This window comes from Plectropomus leopardus, chromosome 9, assembly GCF_026936395.1.
Source record: "Plectropomus leopardus strain MGB_pleo_1.0 chromosome 9, ASM2693639v1, whole genome shotgun sequence".
Lineage (NCBI taxonomy): Eukaryota > Metazoa > Chordata > Actinopteri > Perciformes > Serranidae > Plectropomus > Plectropomus leopardus.
This window is the reverse complement of record NC_142184.1, coordinates 24,441,643-24,465,072: the sequence shown is the minus strand read 5'-3', so window position 1 is coordinate 24,465,072 and position 23,430 is coordinate 24,441,643. Positions and strand designations below refer to the sequence as shown.

The 23,430-nt window shown below is 39.8% G+C and overlaps 1 protein-coding gene across 6 annotated transcripts in view; it reads right to left on the bottom strand.

The window, feature by feature from the left end:
• kazna (kazrin, periplakin interacting protein a) overlaps nt 1-23,430 on the bottom strand; it is a 226,487-nt gene that overhangs the window by 96,297 nt on the left and 106,760 nt on the right. The window contains exon 1 of one of the 6 annotated variants that reach the window (XM_088082322.1): nt 17,033-17,186. The exons of the other annotated variants lie outside the window; for them this stretch is intronic. Within the exon in view, the coding sequence (XP_087938448.1) occupies nt 17,033-17,126 (94 nt within the window). The 5' untranslated portion in view covers nt 17,127-17,186. Of the gene's footprint in view, nt 1-17,032; nt 17,187-23,430 lie in introns of those variants that run through there. 6 annotated transcript variants of the gene reach the window in all.

Sequence of the window (23,430 nt, the reverse complement as noted above, 5' to 3'; positions counted from 1 at the left end):
TAGACAAGTGTATGACAGATTAGGCCTTTTGTGAAGATTTAAAGACTTAAAATGAAAGCCTGACTGAGCCTGTCGAAAGTCAATCTTATGCCGTGTGTGTAGATTCTAATTACGTTGGTGCCAGCTGACACCTTTTCTGAAAAAAGAGGGAGGCAGAGGGTGTCTGGGGACAGATGATATAATGAATGAAGCTCTGTGCACTGTAAATCAACTTTAAAGCTGGTGTATCATAGGAGCAAATAAGGGGCCTCTTATCTGTTAAGCCTTAAGATCCAACATCACAGGCCAGACGACTCATTTTGTCTCCAGCAATAAGATCTCAAAAGGCAACAATGATGTTGGACTATAGAAACAACTTGTTACAAAAGGTCGTCAGTCCTAAATTGGGGCCTTTGAAAGAAAGACTGATTTCAGCAAAAAGACCTCTGATCATTCTCTTTACTAAATAGGACTCTGACACCATTAAAATGAAACCAGAAGGAGTGCAGTTTTTCTTGCTATTGCTTTGCTTGTAGTTGTAGTATTTGGGACGGGGGAGTTCTTCAAAAAGACACACAGTACATTTACCTACATAGTCATTGCTGGTTTTCCACCGCCTCCATCAGCTATCATGGAAGGTAAAGAACAGCAAGTATTCAAATATAGTGTACACTTTAAATGATTTTGTTGTTTTTTTTAGTAAGCTGAAGTAAGTTTTGCCATGGCACAATCCACAGCAGTACATCGCTTGGCTTCTGTGCTGGTGTTGTGGGATTGTACTTTATTTTTTAGATAAGAGAAGTGGCTGGAATTTGACCTTTTTATTTAAATTAAATATAAAATGCTACCCTTTCAAGTTGTTTGTCCTGCACCTAAGCCAAAATTAAAAACACAAGTCCCTCCTCAGTGCTTACCTTTTTTTTTTTATGCCTGACCTGTTTTGAAGCACCCCTTCCTAAAAAATAGTCCCTATTCCTAACCACCAAGGGAGGCCAGTGGCGTCCAGGAGCCCGCGCAGAACAACAAGTTAAATTCCAACTATGGTGTCTACATGATGGAAAAGCTCTACTTCTATTCAAACTATGTGGGTGTTAGTCCGATTTTGAGAAATTCAATTTGGTATGATTTGAATTGGACTGACATGTTTACATGTATTTTAAAAATCCAGTTTTAGTTGGACTAATAATAATTCTAACAATAATTCTACTTTTTCTAACATCATGATAACGTACTGACAGAGAATAAAGGATAGCAGAAAGACATAAAAAGACAAAAATTGTTCAAGAATATACAAACAAGATTTAGAGTCTATAGCCTCGCTGCCAACGCCCCTGTATCTGATTTAAAGCATGCTGGCATTCCAGATGCAAAAGTAGCATGCAGGTGTGACATATAACACAACATCGTCTGCATCTAGGTGACTTTTAATATACACATCTGGCAGTGCTTTCTAAACAGTAATATGAATCATTCACCGTCCCTTTATAAGACGCTTGATCTCATCCTCTGCTCGGAGAGTAAGGAGCTCTGCAACCTCATTGTCTCCGCAGTCTTTAAACATTTTTGGTTCCAATTCTTATTTTTTGAGTTAGCTGGTAACTACTCATGGCTGAGGGATGCACACATAAAATGTTGTGAAAACGTCACACTCATCCCATCCTGATAGCTCACAGTTTTTACACAGGCGTCAATCTAGTTTACCATATACATTGGCTTAAAGGCAAGACAACTCTGTCCCCTAATTCCGTCTTCATACCTTTTACACAGAGCAGTGAAGTAGAATATTGGTGCACCATTCACACCTTGAACAGGCAGTGTAAAAAGGGCTAATGAGAAGAGCAAAATGCTGTTTTTCAGCTGGTGAAATGTTTACCATGTTCACCATCTTAATTTTGCATGCATTGCTATTCGGCACTTACACAAAGTACAGCTGAGCATGATGGGTGACGTGACGACACAAAGCAGACAGTAACCCTGAGTGACTCTTTTTTTAACCTAACAGACTTCTCACTCTCTGCTCAAAAGCCCAAATTTGCTGCTGAATTGATTTTGCCAGCCAAGCATCTGCAGGTAAGCGGGATATGTGGAGTCTGCGAGCTCAGTGGCCCGCTTTGTTGTGACAGCACACCATTTTAGTCAATCACTTATCAGAGCGTGACTAAAGGCTAAGGCTCTCAGGTAAAATCAAGCTGGCTTAGCCAAGCGAGGGTGCCATTTTCTGGATAAGAGGCAAAGAGGAGTAGAGGTCAAAACTCCATGGCTGACCTGGAACAATCCTGTCATCTCCTCAGCGGCCACAAATTGCAGCATTGGGGGTTGAGGGCAAGTTTGGGCAAAGCACAGTAAGACTCAATGAGTGAGAGAAAGACACCGTTTCAAATGATAACACCATGGCATGACTCCAAATTGTAGTAAATTCTGCTGCTACGCTGTGGAGAAGAATGTCACTTGATCGTGTTCAATGCACGAAAGCTTGACTAATTTTCTAGGACGAGAACAGAGAGCACAGAAGCATGTGTCTGAGAAGACAGGGAGAAGAAGAAAAATACATCAGTCCACCCACACTGACTAACCTTTAAACAAATCAGAGAGAAAAAGACTGGAACAGAATTGCTAAAAACAAGCTGGAGAGTGAGGAGCAACTACACAAAAAAAGGAATTTTAATTAAGAGAATGCAGAAAACACAACAGCGTGAGCAGAAAATAAACACCTGAAGTTGACATGTGAAGAGAAGGAACAAAAAAAAATGAAAATCACATCTCTATCAGACAGCAATCCCCAAAGAGAGAGAGAGGGGATGAAGGAGAGAGGAACTTGAATTACCACCTCGTGGTTTTATGCCTCTGCCATCCAGCCCACTCACAGTTTACGCCCATGTCTGTCCAGACTCAATTTACGCAGTGTAGACTTGGAACTAATGCAGTATCTGACTTGATGTCTCCCTTTCTGTTCCAGAGATATGATGTTGAGTAATAGCCAGAAAAATGTGTTTTTGAACATTATGATGTCACAGTGAAGTCGACCTTTGATCATTTGGATATAAAATGTCATCACTTCATTATTTTGTCCTATGAATTTCGTTAGAATTAGCGTTTGATTTCTTGAGTTGTGGCCAAAAATATGCTTTTTTTAATCAGTTCATTCTTAAGTCTAAGTGGACGTTTGTGCCAAATTGAAATTGAGATGTCACAAAATGAGACGGACAGACAGACAACAAGAAAACTTAATTCCTCTAGCCATGGCTGTAGCCAGCATGGAGGAATAATATAGAAATAGAGATACAGAGATAATAGAGGATAGAAGAAGTGACGTCAAACCCTCCTTTTCCTTTAAAAAGAAAGTAAAGGTGAAGCTTTCTCCCTGGCATACCAGTTGACGGACAAAAATTGATTGGATTGACTTCTGCATGTGTATTACATTTTACCTGACAGGAAAGGCGTCAGCAAAAGGAATATTTAAAAAACACACAGGGCTAAGGAGGTTTCATAAAAGAAAAAACATCAAACCACTGCAGTAGAAGAGAAGGCTATCGTGTCTGACTTTGCCAAAGCAGTTCAATAACAGGACATTTCCATCATCAAATGAAAACCTCCTCCCTGCGTCGAGGTTAGACTGACTTACAAAACATCAGGATTCCACATTATTTTTCTCCTATGAGAGAATGTTGTTTTGCTGGTTTGTTGGTATTGAACACATTATGAAACTTTATGTTCCACAGCAAACATAGTTTATATTTCCCCTGTAATCCAGGAACAAAAATGTATTTACTAGCACCCAAAGCTTGATGTAACTACATATTTGATTTGCTGTATATCAGTGATGTGTTCTTCCCAGAGAGATCGCATTCGGGTAATCAAACAGTAATTTGTAACATTACTCTGTCTGTTTGTATTTCATTTCCAAACTCATTAGGCAGCAAATATGTTCAACAAATTGCTTTTGGCAATATCAACAAAGATTGTCACTCTGGATTACACCTTCAAGACTGACAGACAGAGAAGGAACACACTTTCAGTCTTATATTATTTGAAGAGTTCGGGTTTGTCTGTTGGCGTTGGCGTGAGTATTAGCATCACGGTTTACTTTGATTGCTGCAATTTGCTTGTCTAAAGGATGAAGACCCAGACATGGTAGACGTGTCCACATGCATGTTAAATCAACCACTTCTGCAAAGGTGGTGGAATGTCTGTCTAACACAAGCTTTCTATTCAGTGGCGTCGCCATGTAAATGTTTTTCATTCGCTGTCACCAATGTGGTGGAGCAATGCAAAAAATCAATGATCGATACCAACGTAGCCAAGCAACTCATAAAAGTCTAAGCAGTGAGAATTACATGTGACACCCACTGCTCAGCATCAGTTTTGCAAAGAGGATCAATATCATAATAGTCACCGAGGCTACACATGATCTGGTGTATCTGACAAAGAACTCTTGGCTTTTTAGCTAAACGCACAGTCCCTGTGACAAATGCAGCCTCTTGGCTCCCTCTGCACCAGATATTAGAGGCTGTGTTGACTGCTGTAGCCATCTGAGCCTATAATCATTATGGGATAGGTTAAAAGAATAAGACAGTAGCAGTGCTTTATGGGAAACATTATGCACTCGCACAATAATAAAACAACCTGAATGTACCTGCTTGCTGTCAAAAAGGTGATGAATACGGCTAGGCGGCCAAAAAGTGGGGTTAAAGTGAAATTAGTCTACAGGATTAATGTGAGCAGCTACAAACTGGAGGTTGGCCATGAAACAACAACTATCGTATACACAAGCAATCTATCGTGTAAGTTTATTCTAACTCTGACAATCAGACTTGTTTTGCTTTCTTGTAGGTGTGGGACTGGGGTTGCAGTGGTGTACAGCGGTATGAAAATTGATGATTATAATACCACAAATATTTGCTTATTAAAAAAATAAACTGACTGAAAGCTCTGAATAAAGTGAGACATTGCAGAAATGTAAATGTGCAGAAATCTTCTCTTCCAGTTTGAACTCTTGATGTTTCCAGCACCTTGCAAAGACTAAACAGTGTGGTGCTTAGCTTGTCCTGCATTACGTTTTAATTAGTATATGTTAATTGGGTAAGTATTCAGTTTTCAATTTAAGGATTCGGATATTTTTTTCTTTTTAATTCTTTTTTTTTGCAGAGAACAAAAGTTATTTCAGTGTTTGTGAGAAAGAATAAATAAATGAATACATTTTAAATCTGGGAGGACATGCATCATTTCAGACCCTCAATGACATTTCTCAGGCTAATTTAAAACACTGGAAACGGATTATTGTCTTGTGTATTATCTTTTAGGTTTATTTTATCGTGATCTGCAATAAAATCTTATATTGTCCCATACTTTCTTATGTCTTATGGATAAAGTCTACCACACTCACATATGAATTTCTGTGATAAAGACTTAAAGAGGAAGAAGATAAAGAGAGAAAAAGGCGTCGCTCAAAACAGGTCAAACTGCTAAATTTGACATCATGGATCATCATCAACTAGTTAATGACAGCTAATGCTATTTACCATGTGTGCATGTCACATCTAGATGCATGACTTTCTTTTCTCATGTGCATCTTACAGCTGTTAATATGAACAGCCATTTATTTCAATAAGGCAGCCGGCATCTCCTGTGGTGGGGAGATAATGGTTGTTGAGAAGACCCAGCTGCAGTCCAAATCAGAGCCATTGATTTGGCCCTCAGCTTTACGGGACAACTAGGCTCCCACAGGAGACGGCACGAGGGCAATCGCAGGCCTCAGCTGGCCTCCTGGCCCCCGGCATTAATAATCATTCCAATTAGAAAGAAAGTGTCCAGATGCTCATCTGATTACATAATGTTTCTTCCTTCCTGTTTGTGCCCCAAAGTTTAACTTGACTGATGAGCACCTGCATTTTTAGATGCTGTATATTTTGAGGATTTGGGGTGGTTTCACTTGAACATATTATTATTTATTGTGTTTGTCCATTTGGGCTCTACATGTATTAATTCTGCACCTCCATCTGCCAGTTTACCTGGAGATAAATAACTGCTGCACCCCCAAATAGTTTCTGATTGTAGGTGGGAGCAGACAAAAAAATCCTTCAACTTTTACTCTCACAAATGTACTTTATGCTATAAAATGACTCTGCCTTTATGACAAGAACAGCCAGATCTTAGAGAATGTGAAATGTGGATGTTTATGACTGTGCCTGCAGAGGGTAAGGTCCCCTTCTGACTTCAGACACATTTTTGAAGTAGGATTCCTCCTGTGTTGTGAGGCCTTTTCATTATCTAGCAGAGACAGCGTATTTTACATTTTCCATACATCTTTCTCCTCACAGGATACCACATCAAAAGCACTTCACAGCCAAAACAACTCTTTTCATGCTTCAGAAGAGCAGAAAAAATACTTGTCTGATATTGCGCAGCACTACCAAGTACCTGAACAACAGCAGAATTACTGATCTGTGTAGCAGCATGTTAAATTAGCAAATTTTAAATGAGAGTATCTGTGTGTCAGGCCCGTTTTCTCATAATATCTGTACTGCTAGTTCAGAGGGAAGGCCACAGATCATTGTGTACATGACAACCCTCAATCATTTGAATTGAGCTCCCTACTGGCACACCCTTTTAAAAGTACCTCCACGCTGTTTAGCTTCAGCTAAAGTAGCCTACACACAACAAAATGGTAACAGGCTTAATGTAAGGGATGTTTAGAGCACCTGTATGTCTTAATGAAAATATTGATATTTGGTGCCAGTGTATTGATAACGTGCCGCAGAGGAAATCTCACGATAGCAATATCAATATTTTGTCCCATAAATAGCCAGGATTAGCATAGATACAGAAGAGGGGGCTTGAAAAGACGACACATGTCGAGTACTAGCTCAGCCCATGTTCTGTACACTTATTTAATAAATGACAAAGTTTTCCACACATTCATTTATTCGTGGTGGCCAGCCACCTTTAAACCATCGGCCACAAGGTATAGATTTGATATTTTTGGAGCTGGATCATTCATAAGGAGCGCTATTGGAATATAAAGACTGTTTGGTTGAACCATGGAGCACAGAACATATTCTGGGTTCAAACAGAGCAGCAGAAAAGTGCAGTGAAAGTGAAACTTAACCATTCATAGTGTTAAGTCTGAAGTGTGCTTTAAATGCTGCAGCAGCTGCTCCTCTCATTCATCGATCTGATCAGCTCTGACTGGATCGACAGATCAATTATCCACCCTGTGACTCAAATTCCTCATACTGCTGCTGAGGGGAAAAGAACTCATGGTAAGTTCTGCCTGTGCCACCTTTACAGACCAGCAAAAACATCAGAGTTCGCCAATTAATCCATGGTAAAACAAAAAAACATTCACTTAGCTGTTTGAATCTTGAACTGTTGGTTAAACAAAACAAGCAATGTTCCAATGTTGACTTTGGTTTTGGGCCATTCCCACAATTTTCTGCCATTTTAAATGATTAGTTTATTAATTAAAAAAAAACGGAAGTGTATGTTATTTGCAGCCCTAAAATGTTCAGGCATAAAGATGTAAAAATGAACCGGTATGTTTTGCTGTGCTCCATGGCTCGTGTCTGCATGTCTGAACTAGATTCAGCTGCTCCCTGTGTTATGGCACGTCGATTAATATGATTTGGGTTTTGATACCAATGAACGTGAGGCTGAACGTCTCCAGCCTGATCCCAGCATTAGCCCTGCAATCGTCTGATGTCTGCAGCCCTCTCAATGTAAGCTCTGATTAAGCCATTCGATACACTCGGGCCCTAATTTGCACAGCACTTCCCTCAAGTGTAATTTGCGCCTACTTTTAAACACTGAAACATGACGGATAGATCAAAAACAAAACACTAGTTTAGTGAAGATGCAGCCAGAAATATCTGTGTGTATCTTTGATGTGAGGTGTTTATTCTTTTTCCCATTAAAAACACGGAAACGGCACTTCAGGCCAAGTTTATGCTTTATAAATGTCGGCCTCTGTATTTTAACTCCAAGGCCAGAGAGCGATGAAAGGCCCGCTTTCATTAGCAGCAGCTGATTTTCTGTCGGCCTATTGGGTGATGTGTGTTATCTCATAGAAGACAGGCAGCTGGAGGATCAGATAGGCCGTCTGCCAGCTGATATGCAGATCGTCTGCTTTCTGTCAAATTACAAATAGCTTCTCTGACTGATTTATTCGTCATCAAGACTCTGCCTGAATACTAAAATAATATAAAGGATATTTTCCTCCATAAAACTAATGTTACAACATTAATAGTTTGAACGCTAAATAGCGCTATGACAGCTCTGCTGCTTTTAAAGCTTAGAAATATAATGCATCTGACTGATATAAGCTAGTGGTGGCTAACCTGAACCAAACATAGCTGTTTCTGTTATGGCTGATCTGATTAGACTGCAATATACATGTGAGACCTGACATAATAATTACGTTATTGAATTATCAAGGTCAGAAAAAACAATCAAGCTTAGGTCCATATATCGTATGACATTGCAGGTTGTTTTTACACATAGTTTTTTTTTATATATAAGAATGTCACCAACGTTTCAGCAAAGCTGATGCTATAGTACACAGAAGGCTTTTCTCTACCATTATAAGTACTCCATACTCACACACATGTGCACACTCACTCACATTTATTTGTTTTATTTATTTATGATACTTAAATTGGGTTTTTTTAACATCCCAATTTCTTTCTTTCTTCTCTCAAATCTTTTTATGGATTTTACACCAGTATTTTAGAAAAAAAAACAATGTCACATCTAGAATGCCACAGTGAACTGTTCTCTAATTTGACATACAAGGCATATCCCGTATCCAGTAACTCCTTGCACCCATATTCCAAATCCTGTCCGCTGATTGCAGATAAAGATGAAAATTAAAATTGAACAACATAAAGTAAAAAGGAAGAAATACTACTACTAATAATAATAATGATAATAATAACATTAAGATGAAGAAATATTCTTCAGACAGTCAAAAAAAAAGAAGAAGAAAAAAGGGCGGGTTTTGAGGGAGTCGGGGGCCATGTAGTTGTGATTAGACAGTAGCATTACTCAGACGCTCAATAAAGGGCTTCCTTGTTCTCCCGTTCCAATGTCTTAATATTCTTAAGATTTTAAAGTCCATTGCTCTTTGAAAGAGTGAACTTGCATTAACATACTATAATGTTATCATTATGTCAGTCACATTCAATTTCTCAAAATGATAATTACATATATAGCTTTATATAGCACTTACATCTGGGACAATATATCTTTCACCAAAAGTAGTTATTATTCCAGGCCTCCTCAATGTACATACAATCATCCTTCCTACTTTAAAAAACAGTCTGCCACTTCCCTCATGCAATGTTTCAGCTCGATTTATGTTCAAAATTAAATGTGATCAGACTTGACGCCACACTTTTAGTGCTCTAAAAAAAACTCCCAACAGCTCGAAACCAACATCAAGGCCAGTGACAATTTACTGTTTGAAAACGCCATCAAATGCAAGGAGCCGTTTCCACTCTGCAGAGAAACTGCAAAAAACGGCAAAACAAAAAAAAAAAGCCTATTCAGATATATTTGGCTTCATTACCATCTCACCACCTCTCATCCTTCATGTGTGGCAGCAATTCATGTGAAGCATCTTTTGACAGCTTGTGCATAAAATCCAAACACTTGGCTGGATGCTAAGCGTTATGAAAAACAGCCTCTTTTCAGTATTTAACATATTTTAGTGGAAGTTGCCACAGGGACCCAAAAAGAGTTAAGACCGACAACACCATTGGAACATCTCTAGTGAATGGCATCATTAATGCTTGGCTGGCGCACTGGCAGCTGGGTAATGACGGTCCATTTCAGCATGTGACTGGGGAGTTAGGGTGAAGGGACAGGGAGGTGGAGGGATGGCTGTTGCTGTGTGATTCAAACACACCCTTTTTTATAATAGGGCTTGTCCCAATGCCAGGGGAAGCGGGTGGCATAAACTGGTGGGTGATTACGTTAAACAAATGACTGCCTCATTAGCAAGACCCCTAGAGTGTCTCGTGCATATATACAAACAGAGATGCACACACTCACACTTTGGTATGACTTCTCTCTCTCTCACACTCACACACACACACACACACACACACATTCACACTGACATAAGCATTAGGTTGGCTTTGTACAAAGAAAAGGGCAGAGCACAAAGGGAATACTCAGGAGGGTACAAGCTCCATCCAATAGACTAATTAACATCTCCCAATTACACCAGCCAGCACTCTATGGTGCTCCAGTTAGCTTTGGATGATACTACACAATACAACAGAATGTGTCACCACCAACATCCATGTCCAAACAACATCTGAGCCGCTAAAGCCAAGCTAATGACTGCAATTAGCATCATTAGATTTCCAAGCGCAGGCCTCAGCTGGTGTGAAGTTGGATACTTTATGGTTTTTGCCACAAAGCTCAGAGTATGAAAATAAGGGACAAATGATTGTGCTTGTTTATGCAACAGCAGAATGAGAAAGCTAGATTGATATCTTGGGTCTGTAATTACTTGACCTGGTTTGCCCCGAACCATCTACCCCATACTGCCTCAGTGGCGTAATCGCAGCGCAGTGCTTAGAGAAACACTAGAAGACGGGGCAAGAACTACAGGCTACAACTAGCAAGTATTTTCATTATTGACAATGCCCTTTTATATTTTCTTCATGAATTAAATAATCAGTATATTTGCCAGACGAAAATGTTGGCATTGTACAATTCTGCAAACCACAGATACATGGGGTGGGGGTGGGGGTGGGGGTGGGGGGGGTTAGCTCAATACCTATTATTGGCAAAAAGTGTTGCACATGTCTGAGCCAAAAAAATGAATAGTCAACATACTTACTGACATACTTCTGGGTACAGCTCTAGTTTCTACAGCAATCTAGTTCTGATTACATGTAAAGGAACTGACTTTGTCATCTAGATGTTTTTGGGCTTGTTTTTAGGTGGTGAGATGGCTACCAAGCTGTAGACCACCAACAGAAAACAACACGAGCTGCATATTCAGCAGTAACTGTGTCACCTGAACCAGGTATTTTAAGCCAAAACATGATCTTTTTCTGACCATAACCAAGATGTTTTTGTGCCAAAACACAACCACACATTACCACAGAGTTGTTGAAACACAAAAAACAAACAAACAAAAATACAGTTGCAACATATCTCCTACATACTAATGTGCAAATGTTAAATTCTGTGGTTTGCAGACACATACAATGCCACCATTTATTCTGGCAGTTGGGTTGAATTAATTGCACAGTCAAGTGACAAATGTCCATCATGAAATAATGTCTTCAAATTTCTGTCCAACCAAAAGTTCAAAAGCCAAACACAAGCATATCCTATTTATGATGATATAAAACAGGCAAAAACAGCAAATCCTCACAAGACAGTCTCTGATCAGCAAATGCTTGCCAATTTTTCTTTGATAAATAACTTCAACCAATACTCAATTATCAAAATTGCTGTTAAAGACATAAAAATACTCAACTATTCATGTGAACACTAAACATCTTATTCTGTACATGGCAAGAGCAGTTTAACATCACCTCCATCTCTGTAAATACATTGGGCTTTGACAGGAGTGCACCACTGGCAAAGAGAGATGTAGTCTTACCATCAATAAAAAACAGCAGTAAAAATAAACCTGACATTTGATATATCACATAAATATTTTTTTAATATGGAGCCAACACGATGCTGTGCTCACAGATGGCTTTATCTTGGAATGAAAAGTGCATCTCTGAACTCTTTTGGGCATCCTGCTGTGGATCATCTGATTTGTTTTTTTGATCATGTAAATGCGATGGGTATTTCTGAACTCAGAGTGCAGAAATTAGCCCTTAAAACTGTGGGTGACTCCAAGCTTTCAAACATAAGCCCCTGGGAGGCCACATTAACTACTGGGAGGATACGCAGAAAGACCACAGTGAGCTCACTGACCGGCGGAGAGGAACATCACTGATCTTATTCAAGGAGGAGGGCAGGCTTTGCCCACTGGGATGTTGGTCTCAGTGCAAACACTCAAGCATCTGCCACCTGACCATTAGCTAAATAATGCATGGAGCTTGTGGGAGGCCTGTCACAACCAGCCTCATACTCATTACTGCTGCTGAGTGGTGTGAAAAGTCAAGTCAGCAAATGCGCTGCAGAAGGAGAGACATGGCAATGCATGCAAACATGCACAAAACGACACACACACACACACACACACACACACACACACACACACACACACACACACACACACACACACACACACACACACACACACACACACGCACGCACACACGCACACACACATGCATGCAGAATGTGGCTTCCCAGAGGCTTATAGTGAAAGCTCACAGACATCCACGGATTAAGGAAGGTTCTTGAGATTATGTGGAAAAGCTAAGTGTGGGTAGATTAAGCTCCCTACCAAGAATGTGACCAAAGTTTATAACATGAGCAGTTCATCTGTCAATCTGCACCACAGAGACAAGATTAAACAGCATGTGTATGAAAATAAGAGAGTGTTTTCCTTGTGGATGTATATTTGTCGGTTGGAGTCCTGCAGCGAAAGCAGACCTTTGAATGCTGAACAGCAGCAGCAGTATATCCGCATCACTGCGGGTCCAAAAGTCACAGTGACCCAGGGCTCTCTCTCCCTTCAGGAGTATTTCCCATCAGAAGCCTGTTACACCGCAAAGGCCATTTTACTCCCAGAATAGCAAATCTGGGGAAATGTAATCTTTGAAGCCTCGGCTAAAATAGCCTGACAAAGCCATTTTCTGGCACAGCAACAGAAGGAAAGCTCAGACACCAGAGCTAAATTTGAAATGACTCACTTTTTAGACTTTTACATTATTGGTTCTTGGGCTGACACAACTGTTCTATTGGTTGACATTAAGTGCATCGCTTGTTGAGTACATAAAAAGCAGAAACTCAAAGTTGTGAGAGCACTTGTTTTGGTAGGACAGGAACATCAACCATAGTTGTGTAAATGGCTAGTTGTCCGGCCTGTGTTAGCATGTAACAAATTAAAATTCTTGCTTTTGATTACTTTTGCCTTTCATTGATTCATAATTAAAGTAATGTGTAAATGCCCATCACAGATTTGCAAAAACCAAGGTAACATCTTCAAATTGCTTTTTTGCTGTATCCACCCAAATGGCAGAAAATGTTGTATGCAAGGTTTCCCACACATTAATTAATTTCCACAATTCAAAATATTGGCGCCACATAATGACTTTATATTTTTGAAGCTGGACCATTCATCAGGAGCGCTATTGGAATACTTGTTTGCCGTTCAGTTATTTATTCACCATACTCTCCCAGTGCAGAGTATATTTTGGGCATGGATGGAGTAGCAGGACAACAGCCACAGTAAAAGTGAAACTTGATCGCTGATTACACTGGGTCGTTAAGTTTTCTTCACTCCCCTCTGCAGCAGCTGCTCCTCACATCGATCGATGTGATCAGCTCTAACCAGATCCACAGATTAATTAATCATCCCACAACTCAAACTCTTAAAACTGCTGCTGAGGGAAAAGACTTGTGATGACAGGCTCTGCTTCAGCTGCATTCACAGACCCGCAAAAACATCTGAATTTAGAGAGGGGACACAGAATAATAAAAACACAAACACACACACACACAAAACTAGATAAAAACAAAATGAGAAGTTTGCTTGGGCTGGGCAATATAGCATATAAATAATGTCAATATATTTTAAGATATATGCACAATATGCATTTCAATATTTAGAAATACTGCTACTAAAATAATAAACTACTAAATAAACTTTTGTTAAAATAAAATAAATAAATAAAATAAAAACAAAAACAACAACAAAAAAACAGTACCAGTCAATTCATTCTCGATGTTTACAATATAGTCATTTTATAGATCCTAAGTGAGACCAGTCACGATATATTGAGTATAAACGATATACTGCCAACCCCTACTCTCACCTAGGTGTCAGGCCCAGGTGTCACCCCATCCACCAACCCCTCCCCCTCAATGACAGGGTCAGCTCATATACGAGGTCTCTTTAGACCACGCAGAATTACATGATTTTTACATCTAATTTTCTTTTGAACAATCGCAGCAGGTATTTGTTCGAACTGTGGACTTACCAACTAAATAACTAGTAACAGTAACCAAGACAGTTTATTTATTTATTTTTTTTGTTTCCGTCCAGTTTGAATGAAGTGTGTTTTATAATGAAATAACAAGGAAATAAAACCTCATCAGTCTTCAAAAAGTTGAATTTACACAGTTATATTTCTCTGTTTATTAAGAAAAATAGGTGCGAGAATATTATTTTTTCTTACCATCTTGTGGGTTTATATTGTGTATTTATTAATCGGGAAAAGCTGAAAGTACATAGTGCACTCACCATCAGGGATGGGGGTGGGGTTAGTGCTGCACACTTATACTGTTATATAGCGTATACCTCAGTGACATTTCTGGAAGGTATGAAATATTACATGCCACCCAAAACTAACTCTTGTTTTTTTCTTCTAGCGGATGGGCCGCCTGGCAATAGTCTAAAACTTGAGGGATTTGATTTATATTGACTTAACAGAGCAAAGCAGGAGACCCTTACATTTTGTACAAGAGAATGTACATAACCACAACACAGCACTCTAGTGCAGGACTCTATCAAAGTGCCCCTATCCCTCTGCCAGTCTCTTATTGCCCATCACTTTCATCAACTCCCCCGTGCTCTGGCTAATTAACAATTGGGTAAGGCCTAATCATGTGGACATGGGAATTGATTTGATTTAACCTTGGTTTAACTGGGAGAACCTCCCGAGACACTGGCAGGAGGTTCACTCATCGGACATGAATGGTGATGAGAAGCAGTGGGAATTTGATAAGAGCCATCAGCTGCTTCTCCCAATCTGGTGCGGTGACTGCACGACACAACTGAGCTGCTTCTGCCATGGGAAGAGGACACTGGTGTTACTACATATACACATGTACACTAAGAGGACAAATACAATGTGCAAACAGGTTTGGACAGCCATCTGTACCCACACACATCCAGCTTCATGTGATCTGCATCAATGAGTAAACCATCTGTTCAGGACTTTTGAATTTGCACAGACTATATGATGTGCTTCTTATTTTGCATAATATCCAGTGACATGAATGTAATAAAATAAGACAGAGCTTTCAGTTGTTTTCCTCAAACATTGGCATTTCTGCCAGAGAAACACATGGGCAGCACATCAGACAGAACACAACAAAAGACCTTACACCTTATTTTTATCTGGACTATACTGGCATAGTGCGCTGGTTACAAATGTCGACAGCTTTTTCATTTAACAACATGAAAGAACAGTGCTACGACTGAAGCCAAAAAAATAGCAGATATGAGATTTTAGTTGTGGGTTTCGAGAGGATGCAGAGCTGCTTTGCCAAAATAATAACTAAATCCTGAATTAAACTCTAAAATCAAACAACGCAGATAGCTCACAATAGACTACAACTGACCCAAAAAACCCAGTGAGCAGGTGTGCTGTGCAGGCATGCAACAGCCGTAGTCAAAAAACTGGATGAAAACATAACACCAGCTACAAACAAGTGAACATCTTGCATCTTGCTCAGAAACATGTTTAAGAGGTTGCTATACCTTCCCGAGTGTCTCGTCTGATAGACTGTGTATATGCACTGTGTCTTCAAACACCAGGAGGAGCCACTGACAAAGGCCTTTTCTGAAACCCAAACAACTGTTTTTGGACGTCAGTTTTTTTTCTCTGGACATGAAAGGGATCAACTGGAGAGAACCAGACAAAACAAACCCCTTTACGTGTCAAAAGTTAAGTACAGAAAAGCGAACATGATGTCTCCAGACGTTCAAGTCGATATTCCTTTTGAGGCATCTGGGTTTTTTTTGTAACATATTCTTTTGACAAAGTTTTTTTTTGCCAATGCAGTTTTTGCACGGCATGTTCAGCGACAACAAGTCTGTCCTAGAAATGTCAATATGCCAAAATGAGAGTGCGGGATCACAGTTAATTTTTCGCTTGGTAATTCCTAAAGCCTGTAGCGACACTGAAAGAAGGTTTCAGTGCGAGTAAATTGAATTGGGCAACAAAATGGGTCCAGAAGATGACAACCTCTAAAAGCCTTGAGACGAAAGTGGATTTTAAGTGTTACAATTCAATTTGCAACCTAAATGGCACTGAGTCTTACCTATTAGTTTTGACTTGTCTCTGTGGATAGATGAGGGGCAAGCTAATGTGTTTGACACTACAGTGTTGAATTAAGTGTAGGTGATACAGTCCTCCCCAGCAGTCAGGAATGCTCATCTTTCCTTACAGGTGCATTTCTTTCTCATGTAAAGAACTAAAAAATAACAGTATTGGCTACCCGAGAACCTAAACTTACAATTCAAAATCAAGCCTGGCGTCAAGCAGCAACCCAGCCAATTAGGTTATAACCATTTTAACTGTATTTCCCCTTTATGTGGACAAAGTAGTGGAGGATTAATGTGGCAGATCACTGTTATCTATCCTAATGACACCGGTGTCAATGGTTCATAACTATCAGCATCAGGCCATCTGGCCTCATAATGTACTGTACAACAAGGGTTCATGTCCCAACATTAATACCTCTGCTTCTGCTGCATCTAAAACATGACTCACTTCAACGCTGTGCCACATCTGGAGCGCTGCAAAGCGCTTCAAACAAGAAATTCTGTTTAATATTGAGACGTTAACGTGTTAAAAAGAAATTTCTAAGAGCAAAATCTTTCTCATCATTTTTCTAATTTTAACAGCACTTATCTTCTATAGTGTCACTTGTTTTATCCTAAAAAAGATTGACAAAGGTCAATTGCTGCCAGACTCTTAAAGGGAAATAATTTAGATTGATGCACATTGAATAGCAGTGCTTGATTTGTCACTATAAAAGAGAGATTTCCCAGGCCTCTGAATAAATTCTTTCATCTAGGGCACAGTGAACTAGTTTGGCCTCACTCTTTCCATTCCTGCTGCAATTTGCCCCAGGACAAACAAAACAGCTGAGTAAAGTATATGTGTGCGTTAGCCGTTACCTCCGCTGGTCCCCATTCTCCCAGGTTCAGGGCTGATGCATATCCAACGTGGCAGCCGGTCGCCAACACTGCGCCGGGATGAATAGTTCGTCATCCCTGCTTCCCTCTCTCCCTCTCCACTCTGCTCTCTGCCTCTTGCCAGAGCTGTTTGCTCAGCTGTTCCCCTCACTGACCGCATTTATCCCAGATGAGCGGCACAGCTTACCCCGTTAATCTGTGTGTGAGTGTGTCTACGCGCCCAAGTGTGTGTGTGTGTGTGCGCGTATCCATTCTAGGCATCCTCTCATTGGCCCCCTGATGACCATCTGAAGACACGCCCTGATCAAGGAGGACAAACACACTCACAGTGACACAGGAGACAAACGTAGCACTCACGGGACGGGCATTGTGTTTTAAGTGGAGGTCATTTGGAGCATATCTGGAGATGTCACAGCCCATAACGGTTCTTATGAATCCTCCAGTCAATTATGTCGACTCCACCCCTACCCCACATTAAATTCAAGGCTACAATAATAGTCCCTAAACAGTGGTAAAAGCGGAGAATGTGTTTATGTGTATTGAAGCTTGATTAAAAGGCCTGAAACCCACCTGAGATCCCTGCAATATTAGTGTCATAATGTATTTCCAAAGCTGTCCCTCCTCCTCTAACTGAAGCCATTAAACAATTTAGAATCAGTAAGAAGGTCTCAGCCTCATTCCAAACACCCGTTCGTCAAATTATTGTTTGTTTACATGGTGACTGGAGGAGAACAACAGTGAGAGACAAAATAGCTTAGAGCAATATCAAGAAATGTGTTTTTTTTCCAAGTGCTCATGCCAAATGCTACTATTTTTAACCTGAATATTAGCAGTGTAACAAGATATATCAAAGATATCAGCAGCAAGTAAACCAAATGTGGATTCTGGGCAAATTAAAGTGATATCCATTCAACTAACTTAAGTGACTGCAAATTTTCACTCAAGGCAAAACGTTTTCAGCCTCAGTGGACACACTTTCATCCCGATCCGTGCCCACAAATCTGCATCTGTTCACTTTAAATTTGCATGTTTCCATTTACATTGCACTGATGCTGTATCTTCTCACACTGTATAATGCAGCTGAACAGAAGCATCCATTCAGTCTCTGCTGAAACTGGGCTGTGTGCCCACCTAAGGATGTTTGGGGAATGTTAGTCAAACCAAGTGTGGACATTTCTGCAGTATTTGGAGGGAGAGAGCTCACTGTGGCAGTATGTCCCACAGGGGACAAAGAGGATTAAGAAAAAGAAGATCTTAATGAGAACATTTTGATGTAGATTTTTTTTCTTGAGTTTTATTTAGATGGGGATGTGTTTGTAAAATAAGCTGATTTATTTTGTTGTGCACTACTCTTTGCATTGCAGATCAAAATCCTTATGAGGGCCCTGACACACCAAGCTGACATTCTGCCGATGCGTCCCCAGTCAGCGTCTGCCATCCTAATTTTTGCAGTGTGTCCCAAGCCGTTGACACTGGTTAGTAGTTTTTGGACTTTTGTCAGGTTATTCAGCCTGCTGTGGAGCCTATTTGTGAGAGAACAGCAGTTTAGATCAGTGCACAAGAAAAATCCTGAAAGTGAAATAGGCAAACAATGAACTGAAGACAAGTGGGCGTGAGATCAAAACAAACCTTTTATTTTAGGTAAGATTATTTTTGTTTTAGTTATTTTAGTTATTAATTAGCAAAAACTGTTTGTAGGTTTTGATGTTATTGTTCACTAAAGCAGTAAATATTCTTTGCTCTTTTAACACCTGGATGTGTTTTAATGTGCTAACTGGCTAACTGGTATCTTGAATCCATCCCATCATCCTTCCAGTTCTCTTTTTGAATGAAGAATACAGACTTCCACCATCTGTTGGTATGGAGAGTTACTTCCTCTCATGTAGGTGCAGAATACACATGCTAATTGGCTATTGGCAGTAGTCTTTGCGTTGTGGTCATGTGCAATTGGCTTCTGTTGTCACAATTTCTTGGATATCAGTTTGGTGGGCTTAAGGTAAATCAAATGATTTAAAAGATAAATAAATTTAAACAACTAAAAATGAAAACAGTTTTCCATCTTATAGCCATGCAGGAATAAATTAATACATTTTGACTGCTACACGGTAGTTTGTTTCCAGTCCAACTTAAATGACTGCAATGTGATGGTGTCAAAATGTAAATCTTGCATTGTATGTGTTACACAATGAGTTGCTTGTAAACCTCTGTTAATAAATACATTCACAACTCACAGCTACATTCACCATTCAGAGCCCCTTGTGTCCATGTTGTGCAATCTACAAAAACTTTTTTGTGTGTCTGGTATAAACACAGCACATGCTTTCAGACTCTGCCAATAAACTGTGTCTTCTGTGTCAGTCCACACACTGCATGGTTGGCTGCTGGCTAACATGGCAGTAGCCAGACATGAGCAGCTGTTGTTGTGGTTAAACCAATCCCCAGCTACCTATTTATTCGCCAATGTGTGAGAAAGTGTGCATGTGTGAGAGAGACAGAGAGATAGAAAGAAAGACACAGAGAGAGAGAGAGAGAGACAGACTGTGTGTGCTCAGAGAGAAAGAGGACATGCACTGTCTGATCTGAGGCATTTTATCAAAAGTTTTGCATACAATTCCACGATTATACTTAAATGACAGAAGTATTATTCATCTTTTTAAATGTATCTTATCTACAGCTTGAATACAGTATGTGTGTTGTTGATAGGGACACTGTCAATTTTCGATTAGTTTTGTATCATAACAATGTGGGTGGTATGTGTAAATGAACTTTTGTAAACTTCCCTCTTACCAGCACTCAAATCTCCCTGCTCATCTCTCTCAAATCTACCAGATGATGCACTTCACATCACCTGGCAGATTTTCACTGGCTCTAAGGCTGTTGCTCGAACTACAGATTGTAGTTTGCAGCACAGAAACAAAAGAGAATAGAGACTGATTGAGAAAGACACGCACTCCTTCCTCTCTCTCAAACTTAGATGAACAATAAAACTAGTCAGTGGTGATCAAATGTGAATCAAGTTTCTTTTACTGTTTTGCCTTTTTCTCAGCTAAAATGTGTTAAAAAACATACAGTATATTAGTGCACTGTTTAATTGTACCATACTCTCGGAGTGCAGAGAGTTCTCTGGGCACATGTGGAGCAGCAGAACGCCAGGCGCAATCAAAGTGAAACTTAACTATGTTGTGTTTAAAAGTTAACGCTCTTATGCACAAGCTCCTCCTCTCATTCATCGATCTGATAAGCTTTGACCTGATAAACAGATTTATTATCTACCATGCAACTTAAACTCTTTAAAGAAAGACCTAATGACGAGTTCAGCCTGCACTTGTTTACTGACCCGCAAAAACATCAGAATTTAGATTGGGGACACATATGACAAAAACATATATGCACACAAAGGATAAAAAAGACAGGAAGTTGTCAGCTACTGCCACACATAGATTCTAATTCTGGAAATGCTGAGTGCTGATAAAATGTGAACCAAGATTGTGTCACTGCGTGGTCTATTTCTCACCTTAAACGTTTTTAGAAACACATTTCAGCTCAGTGTTTTCCTGTAAAAGGAGATCTTTGGTCCTAGCCGGCTGTCATATTGCTTTCTCTGTTCAACTGGAATAGGTCACCTCACCAGCAGGAGCGTTTATGGGTCCACTGTGGCACAGTGCATTCTGGTTGTTGTAGGTTTTCTGCCTCTTGGGAAATAGTGAATACCATGGCTCTTTTTCTCTGTTTTCTCTGGTCATACAGCACCAATTACGTACTTGTGTCTTTATACAGCATTGACAGCTCTGCTTTATGAAAAGACCATCTTTCAAACAATGAAACACTTCTTTAACTCAAAGGAAAAGTGTACCCACATACCATCTTAGCAGGCCTACACACTCATGAAGTCTGCCATGGTAACAATGCATGTTATAGCACAACACAAGCACAAATCACCAACCACAATGGTTCAATACCTTTCTGCCATCCCAACTCTTTCATCAGGCTCTAAAACCTTCCCTAAAGACAAGGTGAACTCTCCACCACACATCTCTAACGGACTCCCCGTAAAGTGAAACAAATAACCCTTCTCACCTCTCTTAAAGGAGGCACTCTGTATGCCTTGACTGAGATTTATGCCACAGACGACAGAAAAGAACAGTGGGCAGCTAGGAGCTTAAATGCTGGCTTTGTTTTTCTAGACACTGGCTGTTTTGCGATCCATCATGTTTGCGAGGGGGAGAACTCCACGGCCTACTCTTCCTGCTCAGTCAGAAGTGAGAAAAGGGCTGCCGTGAGGTTAAAAGTTTTATTAATTGTAGTTTTAATGATTGTTTTACACATACTATTCACACGTTAAAAAGTCACAGAAATAACCTACTTACACTTACTGATTTTCTATTGAGATGAAGTGCAAATTGATCGTGAAACTAACAACGGAAATTAAACAGAAAAGACGATACAACACCTATGATAACCTCTTAAATGGTATCTTCAGAGCTCTGAGAAAATTATTGATGATTTTTTAAACAATAGCATAAAGGTCAAGAAATTCTCAAGAATATGTGAATGGCCTACTAGATATATTTATATTGTTTTTTGTTATGTGTCCATGTGCTAAAGATGCATTTACTGACAATTATCATATGTCATTGTAGTAAAAACCCAATGCTCTAAAAATCTAAATAGTCACTTAATATGTTAGGCTTTTAATATGCAACATATCTGGAACAAACTCCAGGTCCGCTGCAAGTCTCAGCTCTTTTAAATCAAGGCTATAGACTTTTTGCTTCCCTTTTTTAAAATCAAATACTTATTCATCCCTTGCACTGCAGTGGCTGTGGCTCATGAGGTAAAGCGGGTCGTCCACTAATTGGAAGATCAGCGGAAGAACCCTGGGCTCTTTAGTCCACATGTCAAAGTATCCTTGGGGGAGATACTGAACCCCACATTGCTCCTGATGGCTGTGTCTTCTATAGTAGCCTCAGCCACCAGTCTATGGATGTGTGTGTGAATGTGTGAATGTGGCTCTGTAGTGTAAAAGTGCTTGAGTAGCTGGAAGTCTAGCAAGATGGGCTATACTAGTGCAAGTCCACTTTACACTGCACTGAAACTTTTATTCTTGTCTCTCAATTCTGTATTCTCATATTTTATTGTTTAAATCACTCTTTAATGTCTGTTTTAATTGTTCTTTTACGATGCATTTCTTTTTGCACTTTGTCCTGATGTTTTTGGTATTATTTTACATAGAGCCCTTTGAACTGCCTTAAAAGACAAATAATAAAAGAGCTAGAATAGTCTTGTAAGAAAATGACATTTTTACTTATATGTAGTCTTAAAAACCAGGAAAAAACAACACTTAAGATATCCAAAATCTAAGACAATCCCTAGTCTCACATCATCATATCAATATACTGGTAATAATGATATATTGCTCAGCCCTACTACAGAGATGTAACAAGCCTGAGTCAAATCCTCCCAATATCAAAGCAGAGAACATGTCATAATCAAAATACTGTCAACAACTGCAGCAGAATCTACACAGAGCACTGGATAAACCAGTCGTTCACAAACTTCCTTCAAATATGGCACTCCTTCTTAGTGATCCTTTTTCTCTCACAGCACCCCACCACCACACACTGCTTTTTTGTCTCAACATGTCTCTCGAGCTTACCCCGGACCATTGCCGCATTTAATAGCTTTTCCCAGCAGACAGAGCATTCACAGTCAATCTCCTCCAAATTGTACCATATATTGTACAGTATCCCACAATTTTGTTGGCTTGTGGTATACTTTGACATTACGGCTTTGGCTCCCGAGTACGACAGTGAAACTCATAAGTGTGGAGTCTGGAGAAACAGTGAAAAGAGAAAAAGTAAATGGCTGTCAAATAGAAAGGCATTCATCATCATGGCCGTCTATGGTGAGAGAGAGAATAGAAAGAAGATCGACGGTTATGACGAACTGAGATGCGTTTGTGGGATGTTGTGTGGGCTGCATGTGTGAGTCACGGGGGACGTTGTTGTTTGGTTCATCAGAAAAGTCCTTTCTGAAAATCTTGTGGTAAAAAAACATTCTGATAGTGAAAGTGACTGATCTGGGAGTTGCAGGTTGTATCTTGCATCCTGAGAGACTTATTTTGCATTCGTAAATTATAAATGCAGTGATGCTTGGAGCAAAATAGTGTGTCTCTGAGAGATCCTGCTGCTTTTCCTGAGAGATATGAGAAAAACAAATGTGAATGCCTGAAGATTTGACTCAAAATTAGTCTGTTTCGGTATCTACAGCTGCTGTTTGTTAAGTTACAATCCACTCATCAGTACAAGTTACCACTCACATTAATCATAGTTGAAAATCATTCAGAAAGTTTACAGTGGAGTGGCTGTTCATTTTCAGCG